This window comes from Erinaceus europaeus, chromosome 13, assembly GCF_950295315.1.
Source record: "Erinaceus europaeus chromosome 13, mEriEur2.1, whole genome shotgun sequence".
Taxonomy (NCBI): Eukaryota; Metazoa; Chordata; class Mammalia; order Eulipotyphla; family Erinaceidae; genus Erinaceus; species Erinaceus europaeus.
Genome location: NC_080174.1, coordinates 96,684,117 through 96,705,618, shown reverse-complemented (window position 1 = coordinate 96,705,618; position 21,502 = coordinate 96,684,117). Strand labels below are relative to the sequence as shown.

General features: G+C 39.8%; 2 protein-coding genes and 1 long non-coding RNA gene across 4 annotated transcripts in view; 2 read left to right on the top strand and 1 right to left on the bottom strand.

Annotated features, from left to right (window-relative positions):
• The window catches only part of LOC132542441 (uncharacterized), a 242,382-nt gene that overhangs the window by 74,744 nt on the left and 146,136 nt on the right, over positions 1-21,502 (top strand). The gene's annotated exons all lie outside the window — the stretch shown is intronic.
• The window catches only part of LOC107523087 (zinc finger protein 709-like), a 424,510-nt gene that overhangs the window by 302,370 nt on the left and 100,638 nt on the right, over positions 1-21,502 (bottom strand). The window lies entirely within an intron of this gene.
• LOC132542412 (zinc finger protein 14-like) overlaps positions 17,516-21,502 on the top strand; it is a 123,046-nt gene continuing 119,059 nt past the window's right edge. Inside the window, exons 1-3 of one of the 2 annotated variants that reach the window (XM_060204992.1) lie at positions 18,047-18,132; positions 21,094-21,220; positions 21,388-21,445. In XM_060204992.1, the coding sequence (XP_060060975.1) occupies positions 21,430-21,445 (16 nt within the window). In that variant the 5' untranslated portion in view covers positions 18,047-18,132; positions 21,094-21,220; positions 21,388-21,429. Of the gene's footprint in view, positions 18,133-21,093; positions 21,221-21,387; positions 21,446-21,502 lie in introns of both variants that reach the window. The other variant, XM_060204987.1, reaches the window with a different exon arrangement.

Genomic DNA, 21,502 nt, shown 5'->3' with positions numbered 1-21,502 from the left:
GAAGGGGAGAGAAAGACAGACACCTGCAGACCTGCTTCACCGCCTGTGAAGCGACTCCCCTGCAGGTGGGGAGCCGGGGTTCGAACCGGGATCCTCATGCCCGTCCTTGTACTTTGCGCCACCTGCGCTTAACCCGCTGCGCTACAGCCCGACTCCCTGGGAGTCCCTTTTTAACTTTGATTTTGTTCCTGTGTTTTATGTCACTCTCCATCCCCTGTCTATTTTTCCTATAAGAGCTGCTAATTTATCAACCTCATTATTATATTTAGTCTGTAAAGATTCATCTTTCTTATGAACATCTACATGGTATACCTGAATTTTGATCTGTCTCCCAATCTGGTGTAGCTCCTTCCATGCTTCCTTACTCTAAATATCCTTTCCATTGATTTTCCAATCTGTATGTTCCCATTTTCCTGACCATAAGGCTATCCTGTTCACTACACACCATGAGTCAGAGAACAAATGTAAATCCTCTCTCTCCTTTAAGGACTGTCTGGCAGCTAAAAGAGCTGCTATAACTTCTGCATGCTGTGTGGAGTGGGACGTTCCTTGATCAATAATGATCATGTTATCTGATGGCCGCAACACCACGACTTTCCATCTTACCACGTTATTTCGGTGGTAGTGGAAACATCAGTGAACCAGAGAGGGGAAGTATTGCCCTGGTCCCCATCATCCTATTGGTACCTGTTTCTGGGGAGGGGAGGTGTCGGGGGGGGGAGGAATATACACGTCTTCTGCAGCTTTTTGTAGCACCTGCTCTGACACCATGGGTACCATCCCCTTCTCTACCAGGGATACCCCATGAAGAAAGGAAACTCCGAGAGATACCATTTCCATTGAAGTACCTTTGCTTCCATGGGTAGGCCAGCCCATGCTTCTGCTGGTGCCTTTACCCAATCTATTATGGGCACGGTAGTTCGGAGTACTACCGGATTATTCCTCAAAGTAGAGTGGCACATTCTCAAAGCTTCATAGACTGTCCATACATATTTTTCAAACAAGGAAAATTTGTTCTCTGACCATGGGAATACTCTACAATAAAATTCTATGGGAGTTAGCCTGCTCTGTTACCTCACAAATATATTCCAGTTTCCCCAGCTGGGTTTATAGAGTACATCAATGACTACCGTTTGACCTTCCTTAATATAAGTGAGCTCCTTATAGTCTATAATCCACTTCTACACGATACCAAAGGCCTCTTCTTGTGGTACCATTTGTAAGTGTGGTATATGGTTCCTCCAATACATGAATGTACCTACTATAGGTTGCTGGGTTTGAGACTTATTCTGTGGTGTTCGTAGGGCTTTAATTTTGTCTATTGCAGCCTCGGGAATTTTAGGTCCTGTGGTTGACCAATGTACTCCTAAGAATGTTACACTTTGGGGAGTCAGGCGGTAGCGCAGTATGTTAAGCGCACATGGCGTGAAGCGCTGGTATAAGTATTCGTGTTTGATGCCCAGCTCCCCACCTGCAGGGGAGTTGCTTCACAAGTAGTGAAGCAGGTCTGTAGGTGTCTGTCTTTCTCTCCTCCTCTCTCCATTCTCTCTGTCCTATCCAACAACGATGACAACAACAGCAATAATAACTACAACAATAAAAAACAACAAGGGCAACAAAAGGGAAAATAAAAAATAAAGAAAAAAAAGAAAGAACAAAACTTTTCACTTTTATCAGGGCCTTGGACCTTATCCTGATTAATAGTCCATCCCTGTTGTCTTAGGTGTTTAACAGAGACATCTAGAGCCTGTGTCACGGTGTCCTTATTCTGCCCTATAATTAAAAGATGATCTACTTAAGAAAAAATTTCACATCCCTTTGGTAGCTGTAATGTCTCTAAGCTCCATCTGAGGGTATTATGTGCAATGATAGGACTGTTTCTGTACCCTTGTGGGACTCGAGTAAACTGATACTGCTTTCCCTGCCATGAAAATGTTGTAATCTCTCTAAATTCTGGTGCTAAAGGTATAGCAAAGAACATGTCAGTTAAGTCTATTGTGGCTAGCCATTTAGGTGAAGCCTTCCTAATTCTTAGAAATATATCTTCTACATAAGGTAATTGTCCTGGCATCTTTCCTGTTCTTTCACAAACTCTTCAATAGTCCACTGTCATCCTGCATTTACCATTGAGCTTCTGAACTGGCCATATTGGGCCAGTTGGCTGTTATAGTTAAAGCTGTGAGTAGGTTCTGTAACTCCTTCCTTTAGCATGATCTGAATTGTTTCACTAATTTCTTCCACTCCTTCCTTAACTGGGTACTGATTGGTGAAGCTAGGTTCTGTGGGTGATCACTTTATATCAGGTATATTTACAGTGGCTAGGCCACATGGAATTGCTTTAGCAATTCTCATCATACATAAAAACTTTGGGAATATAATACATATTTCTCCTATACCTAAAATATTTTCTGGTGCATTACAACATGCAAATCTAACTCTAAATTGCTTATCATAACTCTTTTTTCTTTTTCTATTGGGGAATTAATGTTTTACACTCAACAGTAAGTACAATAGTTTGTACATGCATAACATTCCCCAGTTTCCCATATAACAATATGACCCCCACTAGGTCCTCTGAATCCTTTTTGGACCTGTATTCTCCCCACCCACCCACCCCAGAATCTTTTACTTTGGTGCGATACGCCAATTCCATTTCAGTTCTACTTCTGTTTTCTTTTTTGATCTTGTTGTTCAACTTCAGCCTGAGAGTGAGATCATCCCATATTCATCCTTCTGTTTCTGACTTATTTCACTCAACGTGATTTTTTCAAGGTCCATCCAAGATCGGCTGAAAACGGTGAAGTCACCATTTTTTATAGCTGAGTAGTATTCCATTGTATATATATATATATATATATACCACAACTTGCTCAGCCACTCATTTGTTGTTGGACAACTGGGTTACTTCCAGGTTTTGGCTATTACAAATTGTGCTGAAAAGAACATATGTGTACACAGATCTTTTTAGATGGATATGTTGTGTTCCTTAGGATATATCCCCAGGAGAGGAATTGCAGGGTCATAGGGTAGGTCCATTTCTAGCCTTCTGAGAGTTCTCCAGACTGTTCTCCACAGAGGTTAGACCAATTGACATTCCCACCAGCAGTGTAGGAGGGTTCCTTTGACCCCACACCCTCTCCAGCATTTGCTGATGTTAACTTTTCTGGTGTATGACATTCTCACAGGAGTGAAGTGATATCTCATTGTTGTCTTGATTTGCATTTCTCTGACAATCAGAGACTTGGAGCATTTTTTCATGTGTTTCTCAGCCTTTTGGATCTCTTCTGTGGTGAATATTCTGTCCAAGTCCTCCCCCCATTTTTGGATGGGGTTATTTGTTGTCTTGTTGTTGAGTCTGGCAAGCTCTTTATATGTGTTGGTTATTAAACTCTTGTCTGATGTATGGCATTTAAAGATCTTCTCCCATTCTTTGAGGGGTCTCTTGGTTTGGGTAGTGGTTTCTTTTGCTGTGAAGAAGCTTTTAAATTTGATGTAGTCCCATAGGTTTATACTTGCCTTTGTCTTCCTTGTAATTGGATTCGTTTCATTGAAGATGTCTTTAAAATTTATGCGGAAAAGAGTTCTGCCAATATTTCCCTCTAAGTATCTGATAGTTTGTGGTCTAACATCCAAGTCCTTGATCCACTTGGAATTTACTTTTGTATTTGGTGAAATACAGTGATTCAGTTTCATTCTTCTGCATGTTTCAACCCATTGTTTCCAACACCATTTGTTGAAGAGACTCTGCTTTCCCCATGGAATAGTCTGGGCACCTTTATCAAAGATTAGATGTCCATAGGTGTGGAGAATCCTTTCTTTATCCTTATTCCTTTCCATTCTAAATATGATGTGTCTTGGTGTCTTTATGTCTGGGTTAATTCTGTTTGGGACCCTCTGGGCTTCTTGAATCTGTATGTCTTTGATGTTGTCTAGACTAGAGAAGTTTTCAGCTACTATGGCCTAAAGAATGATTTCTTCCTCTCCCTCTCTTTCTTCCTCTGGTAAGCCAATAATGCGTATATTGTTTCTTTTGAAGTCATCCCATAGGTCTCTGTTGTTGTTTTCAGTATCTCTTATTCTCTTTTTGAGATCTCTTACTTCTTTTTTAGTTGTCTCTAATTCATCCTCGATCTTGCTAATTCTGTCTTCAGCCTCATTGATTATATTCTCTCTGCCCTCTACTGTTTTCTGGAGTTCATCTATTTTGTTTCCCCTGTTCTGATACTGTTTTAGCTTGTTCAGCTAGTTGTGTTCTTAGCTCAGCGATTTCATCTTTCAGCTCTCTAATAACCTTGAGATAGTTAGTGTTTTCTTCCAGAGTCTCATTTGTTGTTCCTGTATTTCTGATTAAAATTCTTTCAAACTCTTCACTCACTCCTGTGATTATTTCCTTAGCTAATGTTTGGATGTTGAACTTATTATTTTGTGCTTCACCCTTTGGGGGGCTTTTAGCTGGACTGTTGTCCTGGTTGGTTTCTCCAATATTTCTTCTTGTTGGTTTACCCATTTTATATATTATGTTATGAGTTCCCTCTCTTGGTACTTTTCAAGTTACTGATCACTGTTTCCTGGATTGACTTGTGTCTAAGTAAGGTAATTAAAGGGTTCACAGTGGTGGAAGTTAACAGTTGTTTCAATAGTCTTTTAATCCCTGAGTTGGAGCTCAGTGACTTAAAAGCCTCTTTTTTTTTTTCTTCTCTGTAGGATATGGGAGCCTGAGGGCTTCTAAACTATAAATAGGCTTCTTAGCTTAATCACTGACTCCTGACCAAGAGATAAGGCAGGGTGTGGCAGAGATAGTCCAGTGATTATGCAAAGAGACTTTCTCAGCCCCACAACTATGCCACTGAGGTATAGGTCTTCTCCAGAGTTTCCTGGTTGGCTCTCTGTCCCCTGGTGTCCCTCCCTGCCGCTGCTTCAGATTCTGAGGACAGTAGCAATGGAGACTCAGAGTTGCACTTGGTGAGTCTCCGGGGAGTCCTCTCCTCCCTTCAGCTGTCCCCTTGTTTGTGGAACAGACTGGAGGTGGTGTCTCAACTGATAAACCGCCGGAATGTTACCAGCCACTTATTCTCTCCCTAGGCTCCTCTCTCTCTCACTGCCCACGTGTGTTTGCACTCACCGGTGATTTGGTGGGTTTCTGTAGTCGTTCTAGTCCTGTCTTGTTTAGGTCCCAGGTGGTCTCCTTTGGTATTCCTAGTTGATCTGGGAGAGGAGAGGAGAGGAGAGAGAGAAACAGATCTGCTGCTCCTTGTAGCCCCACCTCCGGAACTCTAACTCTTAACTACTAAATATACTATCAGTGCCTTAATCTCTCCTTAGGCTGGTCTCTGCCTATCATATTTCTGTATCTCTGTCTTTTTCTCTCTCTTTCTGCCAGGGCACTGCTCATCCCTGGCTTATATGCCTGGCTTATGGTCAGCAAATAGAACCTAGAACCTGAGAGCCTCAGGCAGAAACTTTATGTTATCTTCCCCTCCCTTGTATTGTTCTTTTCACTTACTCTTTTTTCTTTTATTATTTAATTTTATTAAGTCTCTTTTATTTTTTTTTAATTTATTATCTTTATTTATTGGATAGAGACAACCAAAATGAGAGGGTGGGGGAGAAAGGTAGGGAAAGAGAGAGACACCTGCAGCCCTGCTTCACCACTTGCAAAGCTTTCCCCCTGCAGGTGGGGACCAGGGGCTTGAACCCAGGTCCCTGAGCACTGTAACATGTGCACTCAACCAGGTGTGCCACCACCCAGTCCCAGTCTCTTTTAATTTTTAAAAATATTTATTTTCCTTTTTGTTGCCCTTGTTGTTTTTTATTGTTGTTGTAGTTATTATTATTGTGTTATTGTTGTTGTCATTGTTGGATAGGACAGAGAGAAATGGAGAGAGGAGGGGAAGACAGAGAGGCGGAGAGAAAGACACCTGCATACCTGCCTCACCGCCTGTGAAGCAACTCCCCTGAATTTGGGGAGCCGGGGGCTTGAACCGGGATCTTTACACAGGTCCTTGCTCTTGGTACCACATGCTCGTAACCTGCTGTGCTACCTTCTGACCCCCTATTATTTAATTTTTATATAGTGGAAACACAAAACCATAGGATAATAGGGGTACAACTCCACACACTTCCCACCACCAGATCTCCATATTCCATCCCCTACCCTGATAGCTTTCCTATTCTTTATCCCTCTGGGAGTATGGACCCAGTATCATTTATGGGGTCTAGAAGGTGGAAGGTCTTGCTTTTATAATTGCTTCCACACTGAACATGGCGCTGACAGGTCAATCCATACTCCCAACCTGTCTCAATCTTTCCCTAGTGGGGCTGAGCTTTGGGGAAGTAGGACTCATTTATTTTACATTATTTTATTTTATTTTTTTAACTTGATTTTTAAATTGTCTTTATTTATTTGTATAGAGACAGCTAGAAATGGAGAGGGAAGGGTGGGATAGAGAGAAAGAGACACAGACAGACACCTGCAGCACTGCTTCACCACTTGTGAAGCTTTCCCCCTGCAGATGGGGACTGGGGACTCAAACCTGGATCCTTGAGCACTGTAACATGTGTGCTCAGTCAGGTGCACCATGACCCAGCACCTTTAAATTTATTTTAATGAAAGAGTAAGAGGAAGAAAGACTGACCTGAGTACTGCTCAACTTTGGCTTATAGTGATGCTGGGGATTGATTGAAAGCCTCAAGTATGGAAGTATTGTACATAATCACTATGCTCTCTGCCCAGCCACTTACTCTTAAAACTCTTACTTTCAAATTAGTATTATCACTGGGACTCTGTGTCACCATTCTTGAATGTCATGTTATATATAGATACAGATATAAATAGATAACAAGAAATGGGGGCGGGGTGAAGCACATACAGTTGTGAGATTTCCCTCTACAGTTGTTGGAGACATGAGTGTTGAACCCATCTGGGATCTCTCAGGTGATCATTTGTGGTCTCCACTTGGTATGCCACCAAAAGACCCTGTTAAATGATTTTTGAATACCAAGACATAACTCGTGTTATAAAGTGCAATTTTGTCATACCCAGATATTGAGTTTCAAGCCCTGACTACACAGATAGACATGAAAGGGAGTGGAAACTTGATGAGTCTTCCTCTGGTGTCTTTCCTTTTTTCTCTCTAATCTTCTAAGAAATCTATCTAGAGAAAATTCTTTCTAAGAATCTATCTAGAGAAAATAAATAAAATCATTTCACTAGGAATAGTGGAATCATGCACAAATGAGGTCCATTAGAATACATACTTTGTTATATTCAGAGTCTTCTTTTATCTCTTTTTTAAAGTAGACTTTTAAAATATTTTTTATTTATTTAATATAGGATTGAGACAGAGAAATGGATGGGGCTGGGAAAATAGGAAGAGAAAGAGATAGAAACCTGCAGCCCTGCTTCACATTTCATGAAGCTTTCCTCCTGTAGGTGGAGACAGGGGGCTTGAACTGGGTCTTTGCACACTAAAAAGTGAACACTTAACCAAGTGTGCCACCATTTGATCCCCTAGCCTTCTTATTCTCTCTATGCAGCATTCTATGTGGGATGAACAATTCTTACGTTGATTAGTGGCATAAAACTGTTCAAAATAAATTTATTATTATCCTATAATTGTATCTGAAAGTCAGGGATTTTTTAAAAAAATATTTATTTATTCACTTTTGTGGCCCTTGTTTTTTTGTTGTAGTTATTATTGATGTCATTGTTGTTGGCTAGGACAGAGTTAGAAATGGAGAGAGGAAGGGAAGACAGAGAGGGAGACAGAAAGACAAGACACCTGCAGACCTGCTTCACCGCTTGTGAAGCAACTCCCCTGCAGGTGGGGAGCCGGGGGCTCAGACCTGGTTCCTTATGCAGGACCTTTTGCTTTGTGCCACCTGCTCTTTACCGCCCAACTCCTGTGAGCAAGTTTTAATTGCCCTGTGACTAAACATCTTCTTGGTTAAAGAGACTATAAATTTCTTTCTGCACATTTACTGTGGTTATTTATGTTACCCTACTGAGGTGTGTGAGTACATATATTGCTGATTATCCCTTTGATGTATAGCATATAAACATGTTTTCTTATTTTTTTTACTGCATCTCTTTGTCTTGATGAGAGACCAGTGTTCTAATCAATGTACCAACTTCTAGACCATGACTAAGAGGTATTTGATTTTCAAGTCACCAAAGACATGTTTGCAGATGAGACAATCATTCACAGGCTTCCTAAAGTAGAGACTCAATGGCTAATATGCTGTCACTCACATTTTCTCACATGAACACATTGCACATATTTTAGGGCTCAGTGACCTATGAAGATGTAACTGTGATATTCACTCAAGAGGAGTGGGCAATATTGAATCCTTCAGAGAAGAAACTCTACAGAGATGTGATGTGTGAAAACTTAAGGAACTTTCTTTCACTAGGTAACTCTAATCACCTTAATTTTTCAACTAGAAGAAAAATCACTTTTTGTTCACCAATTTTTGTATAAATGGAGACAGTGTTATATGAGCAGGGTCTGATTGTGACTAATAATGGATCACAAATTCAATCTTGTGGTCTAGGAGGTGGCACAGTGGATAAAGCATTGGATTCTCAACCATGAGGTCCTGAGTTTGGTCTTTGGCAACACATGTACTAGAGTGATGTATGGTTCTTTCTCTGCCTATCTTTCTAATGAATAAAGAAATAAATTTTTATTTATGAACTAGGAATGCCAAAGGAGACCACTTGGGACCAAAACAAGACAACACTAGAATGACCACAGGAACCCAATAAATCACCGGTGAGTACAAACACGTGTGGCTGGTGACAGAGAGGAGAGAGGAGCCTAAGGAGAGATTAAGTGACTGCTAACAGTTCAGCAGTTTATCAGTTGAGACACCACCTCCAGTCTGCTCCACCAACAAGGGGACAGCTGAAGGGAGGAGAGGACTCCCAAGAGACTCACCAAGTGCAACTCTGAGTCTCCACTGCTACTACCCTCAGAATCTGAAGCAGCAACAGGAAGGGACACCAGTGGACAGAGATATAACCAGGAAACTCAGGAGAAGACCTATACCTTGGTGGCATAGCTGAGGGGCTGTGAAACTCTCTTTGCAGAACCACTGGATTCTCTCTGCCACACACTGTTTTATCTCTTGGTCAGGAGTCAGTGATTAAGCTAAGAAGCCTATTGATAGTTTAAAAGCCCTCAGGCTCCCATAGCCTACAGGGAAGGAAAAAAAAAAGGAAAGAGGCTTTTAAACCACTGAGCTCCAACTCAGGGATTGAAATAACTGTTAACATCCAGCACTGTGAACCCTTTAATTAACTTACTTAGACACAAGTCAATCCAGGCAATAGTGATCAATAATTTGAAAAGTACTGATAAAGGGAACTCATAACATAATATATAAAATGGTTAAAACAACAAGAAGAAATATTGGAGAATCGAACCAGGACAAGAGTCCAGCTAAAAGTCTTCCAGAGGGTAAAGCACAAAATAACGAGTTCAACATCCAAACATTAACTAAGGAAATAATAACAGGAGTGAGTAAAGAATTTGAAAACATTGTAATCAGAAATGCAGGAACAACAAATGAGAATATGGAAGAAAATACTAATTATCTCATGGTTATTAGTGAGCTGAAAGCTGAAATTGCTGAGCTAAGAATGTAACTAGCTGAACAGGCTAAAACAGTATCAGAGCAGGGCAACAAAATAGATGAACTCCAGAAAACAGTAGAGGGCAGAGAGAATAGAATCTATGAGGCTTAAGACAGAATTAGCAAGATTGAGGATGAATTAGAGACAACTAAAAAAGAAGTAAGAGATCTCAAAAAGAGATTAAGAGATGCTGAAAACAACAACAGAGTCCTATGGTATGACTTCAAAAGAAACAATATATGCATTATTGGCATACCAGAGGAAGAAAGAGAAGGAGAGAAAGAAAGCATTTTCCAGGCCATAGTAGCTGAAAACTTCTCTAGTCTAGACAACATCAAAGACATACAAATTCAAGAAGCCCAGAGGGTCCCAAACAGAATTAACCCAGACCTAAAGACACCGAGACAGATCATACTTAGAATGGGAAGGAATAAGGATGAAAAAAGGATCCTGAAGGCTGCAAGAGAAAAACAAAGAGTCACCTACAAAGGAAAACCCATAAGATTAGCAGCAGGCTTCTCCACACAAACACTACAGGCCAGAAGAGAATGGCAAGATATCTATCGAGTGCTCAATGAGAAAGGCTTTCAGCCAAGAATACTATATCCTGCTAGACTGTCATTCAGACTAGATGGAAGCATCAAAACCTTCTCAGACAAGCAACAGTTGAAGGAATCAACCATCACCAAGCCTGCCCTGAAAGAAGTTCTGAAAGGTCTCCTATAAACAACCAGTCCACCACAAATAGGACATATATCAAAACACTCTAAAACTCTACAAGAATGGCATTAAAATATCTTCAATCTTTGATCTCAATAAATGTCAATGGCCTGAATACACCTATTAAAAGACACAGAGTAGGAAGATGGATCAGAAAACACAACCCAACAATATGCTGTCTACAGGAAATACACCTAACTCAACAAGACAAACACAGACTTAAAGTGAAAGGAAGGAAAACTGTCATACAAGCCAGTGGCCCACAAAAAAAGGGCAGGAACAGTTATTCTCATATCTGACATGATAGACTTTAAAATAGATAAGATAAAAAAAGATAGGAATGGACACTACTTAGTGCTCAGAGGATCAATCAATCAAGAGGGCTTAACAATTATTAACGTCTATGCACCCAATGAGAAGCCATCTAAATACATCAAACCACTACTGAAAGAGCTACAGCAATATATTAACTGTAATACAATCATAGTAGGGGACTTCAACACCCCACTTTCTCAACTTGACAGATCATCCAGGCAGAAAATCAATAAAGACATAAGGGAGCTAAATGAAGTGATAGATAAACTGGAACTATTGGACATTTTCAGAGTGATTCATCCCAAGAAACTGGAATACACATTTTACTCAAATCCACATGGGTCATTCTCAAGGATAGACCATATGTTAGGCCACAAAGACAGCATCAGCCAATTCAAGAGCATTGAAATCATCCCAAGCATCTTCTCAGACCACAGTGGAATTAAACTAACACTTAACAATCAACAAAAGTTTAGTAACAGTGCCAAAATGTGGAGGCTCAACAGTAAACTTCTTAACAACTTCTGGAAAGAAAAAATCAAGAAAAGAGGAAATCAAGGAAGAAATCAAAATGTTTCGAGAGTTCAATGAAAATGAAGACACAAGCTATCAAAATATTTGGGACACAGCTAAAGCAGTCCTAAGAGGGAAATTCATAGCTATACAAGCACGCATTAGAAAACAAGAAAAAGCACAAATAAACAGCCTGATTGCACATCTTAAAGACCTAGAAGAAGAACAACAAAGGAATCTTAAAGCAACCAGAAGGACAGAAATCACTAAAGTTAGGGCAGAAATCAATAACATTGAGAATAGGAAAACCATACAAAAGATCAACGAAAGTAAATGTTGGTTCTTCGAAAGAGTAAACAAAATCGACAAATCTTTAGCCAGACTCACAAAACAAAAAAGGGAGAAGACCAAAATAAATCGGATAGTAAATGAAAGAGGAGATATCACAACAGACACTGCAGAAATTCAACATATCATGCGAGGCTTCTATGAACAACTATATGGCACCAAGCTAGAGAACCTGGAAGAAATGGACAATTTCCTAGATACCTACCAACTTCTAAAAATAGGTCAAGAGGAAGTGGATAACATGAACAGGCCCATCACAGCTAATGAAATGGAAACAGTTATCAAAAATCACCCCAAAAATAAAAGTCCTGGACCAGATGGTTTTACAAATGAATTCTACAAAACCTTCAAAAAAGAACTAATTCCTCTACTTTTAAAAGTCGTCCAGAAGATTGAAGACACGGGAATACTCCCGGCCAGCTTCTATGAAGGCAACATTACCCTGAAACCAAAAGCAGACAGGGACACAACCACCATGGGAGGAGGTGGGTTATGGAGATTGGGTGGTGGGAATTGTGTGGAGTTGTACCCCTTCTACCTTATGTTTTTGTTCATTAATCCTTTTAAATAAAAAATTTAAAAAAAAAATAATAAAGACTTTCATAACCATTAAAAAAAAAAGAAAACTACAGACCAATATCTCTGATGAACATAGATGCGAAAATATTGAACAAAATTCTAGCCAACCAGATAAAGCAGTATATCAAAATATTGTTCATCATGACCAAGTGGGATTTATCCCAGGCTTGCAAGGTTGGTTTAATATATGTAAATCAATCAATGTGATCCACCACATTAACAAAAGCAAGACCAAAAACCACATGGTCATATCAATAGATGCAGAGAAAGCCTTTGACAAAATACAACATCCCTTTATGATCAAAACACTACAAAAAATGGGAATAGATGGAAAATTCCTCAAGATAGTGGAGTCTATATATAGCAAACCTACAGCCAACATCATACTCAATGGTGAAAAACTGGAAGCATTTCCACTCAGATCAGGTACTAGACAGGGATGCCCACTATCACCATTACTATTCAACATAGTGTTGGAAGTTCTTGCCATAGCAATCAGGCAGGAGCAAGGAATTAATGGGGTACAGATTGGAAGAGAAGAAGTCAAACTCTCCTTATTTGCAGATGACATGATAGTACACACAGAAAAACCTAAGGAATCCAGCAAGAAGCTTTTGGGAATCATCAGGCAATACAGTAAGGTGTCAGGCTACAAAATTAACATTCAAAAGTCAGTAGCATTCCTCTATGCAAACACTAAGTTAGAAGAAATTGAAATCCAGAAATCACTTCCTTTTACTATAGCAACAAAAACAATAAAATATCTAGGAGTAAATCTAACCAAAGAAGTGAAAGACTTGTATACTGAAAATTATGAGTCACTACTCAAAGAAATTGAAAAAGACACAAAGAAGTGGAAAGATATTCTATGTTCATGGACTGGAAGAATTAACATCATCAAAATGAATATATTACCCAGAGCCATCTACAAATTTAATGCTATCCCCATCAAGATCCCAAGCACATTTTTTAGGAGAATAGAACAAATGCTACAAATGTTTATCTGGAACCAGAAAAGACCTCGAATTGCCAAAGCAATCTTGGGAAAAAAGAACAGAACCGGAGGCATCACGCTCCCAGATCTCAAGCTGTATTATAGGGCCCTTGTCATCAAAACTGCTTGGTACTGGAACATGAATAGACACACTGACCAGTGGAATAGAATTGAGAGCCAGAAGTGAGGCCCCACACGTATGGACATCTAATCTTTGACAAAGGGGCCCAGACTATTCCATGGGGAAAGCAGAGTCTCTTCAACAAATGGTGTTGGAAACAATGGGTTGAAACATGCAGAAGAATGAAACTGAATCACTGTATTTCACCAAATACAAAAGTAAATTCCAAGTGGATCAAGGACTTGGATGTTAGACCACAAACTATCAGATACTTAGAGGAAAATATTGGCAGAACTCTTTTCCGCATAAATTTCAAAGACATTTTCAATGAAACGAATCCAATTACAAAGAAGACTAAGACAAGTATACACCTATGGGACTACATCAAATTAAAAAGCTTCTTCACAGCAAAAGAAACCACTACCCTAACCAAGAGACCCCTCACAGAATGGGAGAAGATCTTTAAATGCCATACATCAGACAAGAGTTTAATAACCAACATATATAAAGAGCTCGCCAAACTCAACAACAAGACAACAAATAACCCCATCCAAAAATGCGGGGAGGACTTGGACAGAATATTCACCACAGAAGAGATCCAAAAGGCTGAGAAACACATGAAAAAATGCTCCAAGTCTCTGATTGTCAGAGAAATGCAAATCAAGACAACAATGAGATATCACTTCACTCCTGTGAGAATGTCATACATCAGAAAAGGTAACAGCAGCAAATGCTGGAGAGGGTGTGGGGTCAAAGGAACCCTCCTGCACTGCTGGTGGGAATGTCAGTTGGTCCTACCTCTCTGGAGAACAGTCTGGAGAACTCTCAGAAGGCTAGAAATGGACCTACCATATATATGACCCTGCAATTCCTCTCCTGGGGATATATCCTAAGGAACCCAACACATCCATCCAAAAAGATCTGTGTACACATATGTTCTTGGCAGCACAATTTGTAATAGCCAAAACCTGAAAGCAACCCAGGTGTCCAACAACAGATGAGTGGCTGAGCAAGTTGTGGTATATATACACAATGGAATACTACTCAGCTGTAAAAAATGGTGACTTCACCGTTTTCAGCCGATCTTGGATGGAACTTGAAAAAATCATGTTGAGTGAAATAAGTCAGAAACAGAAGGATGAATATGGGATGATCTCACTCTCAGGCCGAAGTTGAAAAACAAGATTAGAAAAGAAAACACAAGTCGAAACTGAAATGGAATTGGAGTATTACACCAAAGTAAAAGACTCTGGGGTGGGTGGGTGGGTGGGGAGAATACAGGTCCATGAAAAATGATGAATGAAATAGTGGGGGTTGTATTGTTAAATGGGAATCTGGGGAATGTTATGCCTGTACAAACTATTGTATTTACTGTTGAATGTAAAGCATTAATTCCCCAATAAAGAAATAAATTATTTAAAAAAAATTAAAAAAAGAAAAGATAACATCAGCAAATGCTGGAGAGAGTATGGGGTCAAAGGAACCCTCCTACACTGCTGGTGGGAATGTCAATTGGTCCAACCTCTGTGGAGAACAGTCTGGAGAACTCTCAGAAGGCTAGAAATGGACCTACCCTATGATCCTGCAATTCCTCTCCTGGGGATATATCCTAAGGAACCCAACACATCCATCCAAAAAGATCTGTGTACACATATGTTCTGGCAGCACAATTTGTAGTAGCCAAAACCTGGAAGCAACCCAGGTGTCCAACAACAGATGAGTGGCTGAGCAAGTTGTGGTATATATACACAATGGAATACTACTCAGCTGTAAAAAATGGTGACTTCACCGTTTTCAGCCGATCTTGGATGGACCTTGAAAAAATCATGTTGAGTGAAATAAGTCAGAAACAGAAGGATGAATATGGGATGATCTCACTCTCAGGCCGAAGTTGAAAAACAGGATCAGAAAAGAAAACACAAGTCGAACTTGAAATGGAATTGGAGTATTACACCAAAGTAAAAGACTCCGGGATGGGTGGGTGGGTGGGGAGAATACAGGTCCATGAAAAATGATGAATGAAATAGTGGGGATTGTATTGTTAAATGGGAATCTGGAGAATGTTATGCCTGTACAAACTATTGTATTTACTGTTGAATGTAAAGCATTAATTCCCCAATAAAGAAATAAATTATTTTTAAAAAAATTAAAAAAAAAAGAAAAGATAACATCAGCAAATGCTGGAGAGAATATGGGGTCAAAGGAACCCTCCTACACTGCTGGTGGGAATGTCCATTAGTCCAACCTCTGTGGAGAACAGTCTGGAGAACTCTCAGAAGGCTAGAAATGGACCTACCCTATGATCCTGCAATTCCTCTCCTGGGGATATATCCTAAGGAACCCAACACATCCATCCAAAAAGATCTGTGTACACATATGTTCTTGGCTGCACAATTTGTAATAGCCAAAACCTGGAAGCAACCTAGGTGTCCAACAACAGATGAGTGGCTGAGCAAGTTGTGGTATATATACACAATGGAATACTACTCAGCTTTAAAAAATGGTGACTTCACCGTTTTCAGCCGATCTTGGATGGACCTGGAAAAAATCATGTTGAGTGAAATAAGTCAGAAACAGAAGGATGAATATGGGATGATCTCACTCTCAGGCAGAAGTTGAAAAACAAGATCAGAAAAGAAAACACAAGTAGAACCTGAAATGGAATTGGCATATTGCACCCAAGTAAAAGACTCTGGGGTGGGTGGTTGGGGAGAATACAGGTCCATGAAGGATGATTAATGACATAGTGGGGATTGTATTGTTAAATGGGAAACTGGGGAATGTTATGCATGTACAAACTATTGTATTTACTGTATTTATTGTATTGTTGAATGTAAAACATTAATTCCCCAATAAAGAAATAAATTTCAAAAATTTTTAAATTTTCCCCTTTTGTTGCCCTTGTTTTATTGTTGTTATTGTTGTTGTATAGGACAGAAATAAATGGAGAGAGGAGCAGACAGAGTGGGGGATAGAAAGACAGACACCTGCAGACCTGTTTCACCACTTGTGAAGCGACTTCCCTGCAGGTGGGGAGCCAGGGTTTCATACCTTGATCCTAAGGCCAGTCCTTGTGCTTTGCACCATGTGTGCTTAACTGGCTGTGTTACCGCCTGACTCCCCAATAAATAAATTCTTCAAAAAGTTTTCATGGTGAAGGTAGATAGCACAATGGTTATACAAACAGACTCTCATGCCTGAGGCTCTGTCAAGTCCCAGGTTCAATCCCCTGCAACATCATAAACCAGTGCTGAATAGTGCTCTGGTAAAAATTTAAAATTTATATCTATTTGTATAATTTATTTCTTTTTAAAAAATAATTTATTTATTCATGTGAAAGATAGGAGGAGAGAAACAACCAGCTATCAGTCTGGTATATGTGCTGCCAGGGATTGAACTTGGGACATCATGCTTGAGAGTCTAGTGCCTTAGCCACTGTGCCACCTCCCGGACCACTATTTGTATAATTTCTAATACTTTATATATTTTGTAATTTTAGAAACCCTATGAATGCAAACTATGTATTAAAACATTCAGAGAATCCTGTGGTCTTCAGACACATCAATGAATTCACAGTGTTAAGTAACCCTATGAATATAAACTATGTAGTAAAAGATTCAGTTGTTCCAGTATTCTTTGGACACATGAAAGAATTCACAATGGAGAGAAACCCTATGAACATAAACAATGTAGTAAAGCATTCATTTTTTCCAGTATTCTTCAGATACATGAAATAATTCACAGTGAAGAGAAACACTATGAATGTAAACAATATAGTAGAACATTTGGGCAATCCAGTAGTCTTCAGGAACATGAATGAACTCACAGTGGAGAAAAATTCTATGGATGTAAAAGGTGTAGTAAAACATTCACGTTTTCCCATCATCTTCAGGAACATGAAATAATTCACAGTGTAGAGAAACCCTATGAATGTAAACAGTGTAGTAAAACATTCAGTTGTTGCAGTAATCTATGAAAATTCACAGTGGGAGTACGGAACCAAGATCTTCATGGGGTGCAGAAGGTGGGAGTTCTGGCTTCTGTAGTTGCTTCTCCACTGGATATGGGTGTTAACAGGTATATCCATGCCCCTAGCCTCTTTCTGTCTTTCCCTAGTGGGGCAGGGATCTGGGGAAGTGAAGTTCTGGGACACATTTGGTGAGGTCACCTGTCCAGGGAAGTCAGGATGGCCTCATGGTAGCATCTGTAACTTGGTGCTAAAAGTGATAAGATATAAAGCAGGATAAAAATTATTAATAAACAGGAACCCAAGAATTATTAATAAACAGGATAAAAATTATTACTAAACAAGAACCCAGGATAAAAATTATTAATAAACAGGAACCCAGTAGGAGTAGAGCAGATGAAATTAGGACACTGAGGTCATACAGGCTCCTGCGCTAAATATGAATAGACATGGGTCAGATCAGTGGGGTTTCCAGTTAATGGTATTTATATATTTTCCCCATATTTGGGAGCTACTGTCTGCCCTAATCAGCTTTCTATTCCTATTCTCAGCTCTGAAACCATCTTCCCAGACAATATTTTTAGTTCACCTGCATATTAGCTATTGGGCTCAAGCAAAAACTACTAAAGTCATGAACCTCTAGGAACCTGAAATAGACTCCTAGCTTCTTACCCCCCAAAGACCCCACGTTTCATCTGAGGGCAGTTACTGTGTTCAAGTTCCTTCTAGGCTTGAATTTTGTGTCTGATTCTTTAATAAGTTCACATAAATTCCTAGCTTGTCTGTCTATGAACACCTGGGTAATTTTTGTTTCCTTCCTCAGTTCACCAAAATCACTTGACAAAATACCACAGTGCATTTACAGAAAAGAGCATGTGCCCTTCCCAGGCCACAGACCCGATCAGATCTCCAGGTGGTATGGAAAGAGGAGAGTGGAGGTGAGATGAGGCATGGCCTCCCACATGCAAAGGATTGTTCACTTTGTTTGTAATTTAAAAAAATATATATATCTCCTGTGGTCTGGGAGGTGGTGCAGTGGCTAAGGAACTAGACTCTCAAGCATGAGGTCCAGAGTTCAGTCTCTGGCAGCACATATACCAGAGTGATGTCTTGCTCTTTCTTACTCTCCTCCTATCTTTCTCATTAATAAAATAAATAAAAATCTTAAAAAATATATCTCTATTTATTTATTGGAGACAGCCAGAAATTGAGGCGTAAGGGGAAGGTAAAGAGGGAGAGAGAAAGCGAGACACCTGTAGCCAGACTTCACCACCCACAGAGCTTTCCCCCTGCAGGTGGGGGCCAGAAAATTGAACCTGGGTCCTTTCACATTTTAACATGTGCTCTCAACCAGGTGCTCCACCAGCCAACTGCAAATTGGTCACTTTATACCATTCCACATTCCAGTGGTTTCCTGGCTCCCCCTCCACTCTCTTCCTTCTCAACTTCTCAGTTCATACAGAATAAATAGTGACTCATTGAGGCACCGTGCCAGGTAGTCCAAAAACAAATGGTGTTTTTAGGATGAATGATGACAGTTCCTGGTGACACAAACATTTGCTCATTTATTTATTTATTTATTTATTTATTTATTTATTTATTTTTGAGACAGATGCAGAGAGAAAGACACAGAGAGAAACACCAAAGCACTGCACAACTCTGGCTTATTGTGGTGTGGGGGATTGAACCTGGGACTTTGGAGACTCAGGCATGAGAATCTCTTTGCATAAACATTATGCTATCTACCCCCACCAAACATTTGGTCTTCTAAAGCTCTCAGATGTGCCAACCTGATTTTTTCCAGTCCTTTCCTTGGAAGGCACAGTGAGAATCACACTGTCTTTCCTCCTCCCTACTGGCATGTGTGCTGTGACATGCTCCTTCAAGCCTTCACCTTGGGGGCTGAGACTTATAGACTCTTCTTTCATTTTTCTCCTTGTTGTGGGTCTTTACTGCTTTAGGACAACTTTTTCTAAGAGAGAGAAACAGAATTGTCTATTCTTCAAAGAGGGTAGATAGCATAATGATTATGCAAACAGACTCTCATGCCTGAGGCTCCAAAGTCCCAGGTTCAATCCCCCATACCACCATAAGCCAGAGGTGAGCAGTGCGCTGGTTAAAAAAAAAGAAATATCTATTCCACTTAAAAACATACTAATATAATAATATTATATATAGTCAAAGGAAATTTAAAAGCTTTCATTTTTTAAATTATATTTTTGTTTATTATTGGATAGCAACAAAAAGAAATAGAGAAGGGAGGGGCAGGTAGAGAGACAGAGAGATGAGAACCCAGAAGTAAGCCCCCACACCTTTGGACATCTAATCTTTGACAAAGGTGCCCAGACGAGTAAGTGTGAAAAGGGGTGTCTCTTTAACAAATGGTGTTGGAAATAATGGGATGAAACATGCAGAAGAATGAAACGGAACCACTCTATTTCACCAAACACAAAAGTAAATTCCAAGTGGATCAAGAACTTGGATGTTAGACCAGAAACTATTAGATACTTTGAAGAAAATTTTAGCAGAACTCTTTTCCACATAAATTTTAAAGACATCTTCAATGAAACAAGTCCAATTACAAAGAAGATTAAGGCAAGTATAAACCTATGGGACTACATCAAATTAAAAAGCTTCTGCACTGCAAAAGAGACCACTACCCAAACTGTTGGTATGCTTCTAGTTCTGCTTCTGGGATCCCTCCTGTTACATTGCTTGACGTTGTGGTCTATTTACATGATCATTCTGTTACATTGGTTTGGTCTCACTCCCCCTGCCTCCAGGAGATTTTGGTTTAGTCTTTGCCTTTTCGCACTTCTCCCTTCTCCCCACCCCCATCCCTACATACTTCCTGGGTTCCTGACGCTGCCACCAGAGGAGAGAGATGGAGGAGCCCATTGTGTTGTGATTAGGTTGTTGGACTGCTTGCCTGCTCGTGAATAAAGACTAAACTGCGTTCTCAGCTCAGCCATGAGTTTCTGGTCGTCTATGTCTCCTGCCCGTGAAGCCAGCCTGGAGAAAACAACACCAAACCAAGAGATCCCTCACAGAATGACATGCCATACATCAGACAACATGCCATACATCAGACAACAGTTTAATAATCAAAATACATAAAGAGCTTGTCAAATTCAACAATGAGAGACAGAGAGACACCTACAGCCCTGCTTCACCACTTGTGAAGCTTTCCTCCTACAGGTAGGGACCAGGGGCTGGAACTTGGGTCTTTGAGCATTGTAATGTGAGCGCTTAACCAGGTGTTCCACCACCTAGCCCCAGAAGATATAATTAAAAAAAAAATCAAATAAGTAGAGGTCTAGTCATTCCTTTCCCCACAATTTAACCAGTTTGAAGCCAGGATCCATCATCACCTCCTTTATCTAGCCCATGAACACACCAAGCCTTTATCCATATATAGATATGGAAAGAGAGAATGAGAGAGAGCTGTTACTGTATGGGACAAACGTGTCTCTACCTGATGACTTTGAAGTCTGGCAGCCATACGGGTCACCAATAATCCATGGAGGCCACCTCCTGGACCAGGAATCTTAAATCCTTTTATACGGCAATGTGAGCACCCTATTAATTGTACACCCACACAGCCCTAAGGTTTTATCATTTACTAATTACAAAACTGCAGAGGGGTGCTAGTGAGAATAGGTATATCTCTCTGTCACATGAGATGCCAGGGATTGTTCTCAGGGCCTCATGAAAGAATATCTAGTATTGTAATCAATGTACCAACTTCTAGACAATGACTAAGAGGTATTTGATTTTCAAGTCACCAAAGACATGTTTGCAGATGAGACAATCATTCACAGGCTTCATAAAATAGTGACTGAATGGATAATTTGCTGTCACTTGCATTTTCTCACAAGAAAACATTGCACATATTTTAGGGCTCAGTGACCTATGAAGATGTAGCTGTGATATTCACTCAAGAGGAGTGGGCACTATTGAATCCTTCAGAGAAGTAACTCTACAGAGATGTGATGTGTGAAAAGTTTACAAACTTTGTTTCAATAGGTAACTATAATTGTCTTAATTTTTCAACCAGAAAACAAATCACTTTTTTTTCAGCAATGTAAAAATGGCAACACTGTTAAGTGAGCAAGGTTTGATCATGAGTCATGATGGGTCAAAAAGTAATCTATTTGTATAATTTCTAATACTTTTATATTTTGTAATTTTAGAAAAGATACAAGAACATTCCACCAAAGAGCAGCGTAACTTGCATGGGAGTAAACAAAGGTGAGAGATACATTTACAATGAAGCATGATGTACAACCTAAAAAGCTACTGTTTTCA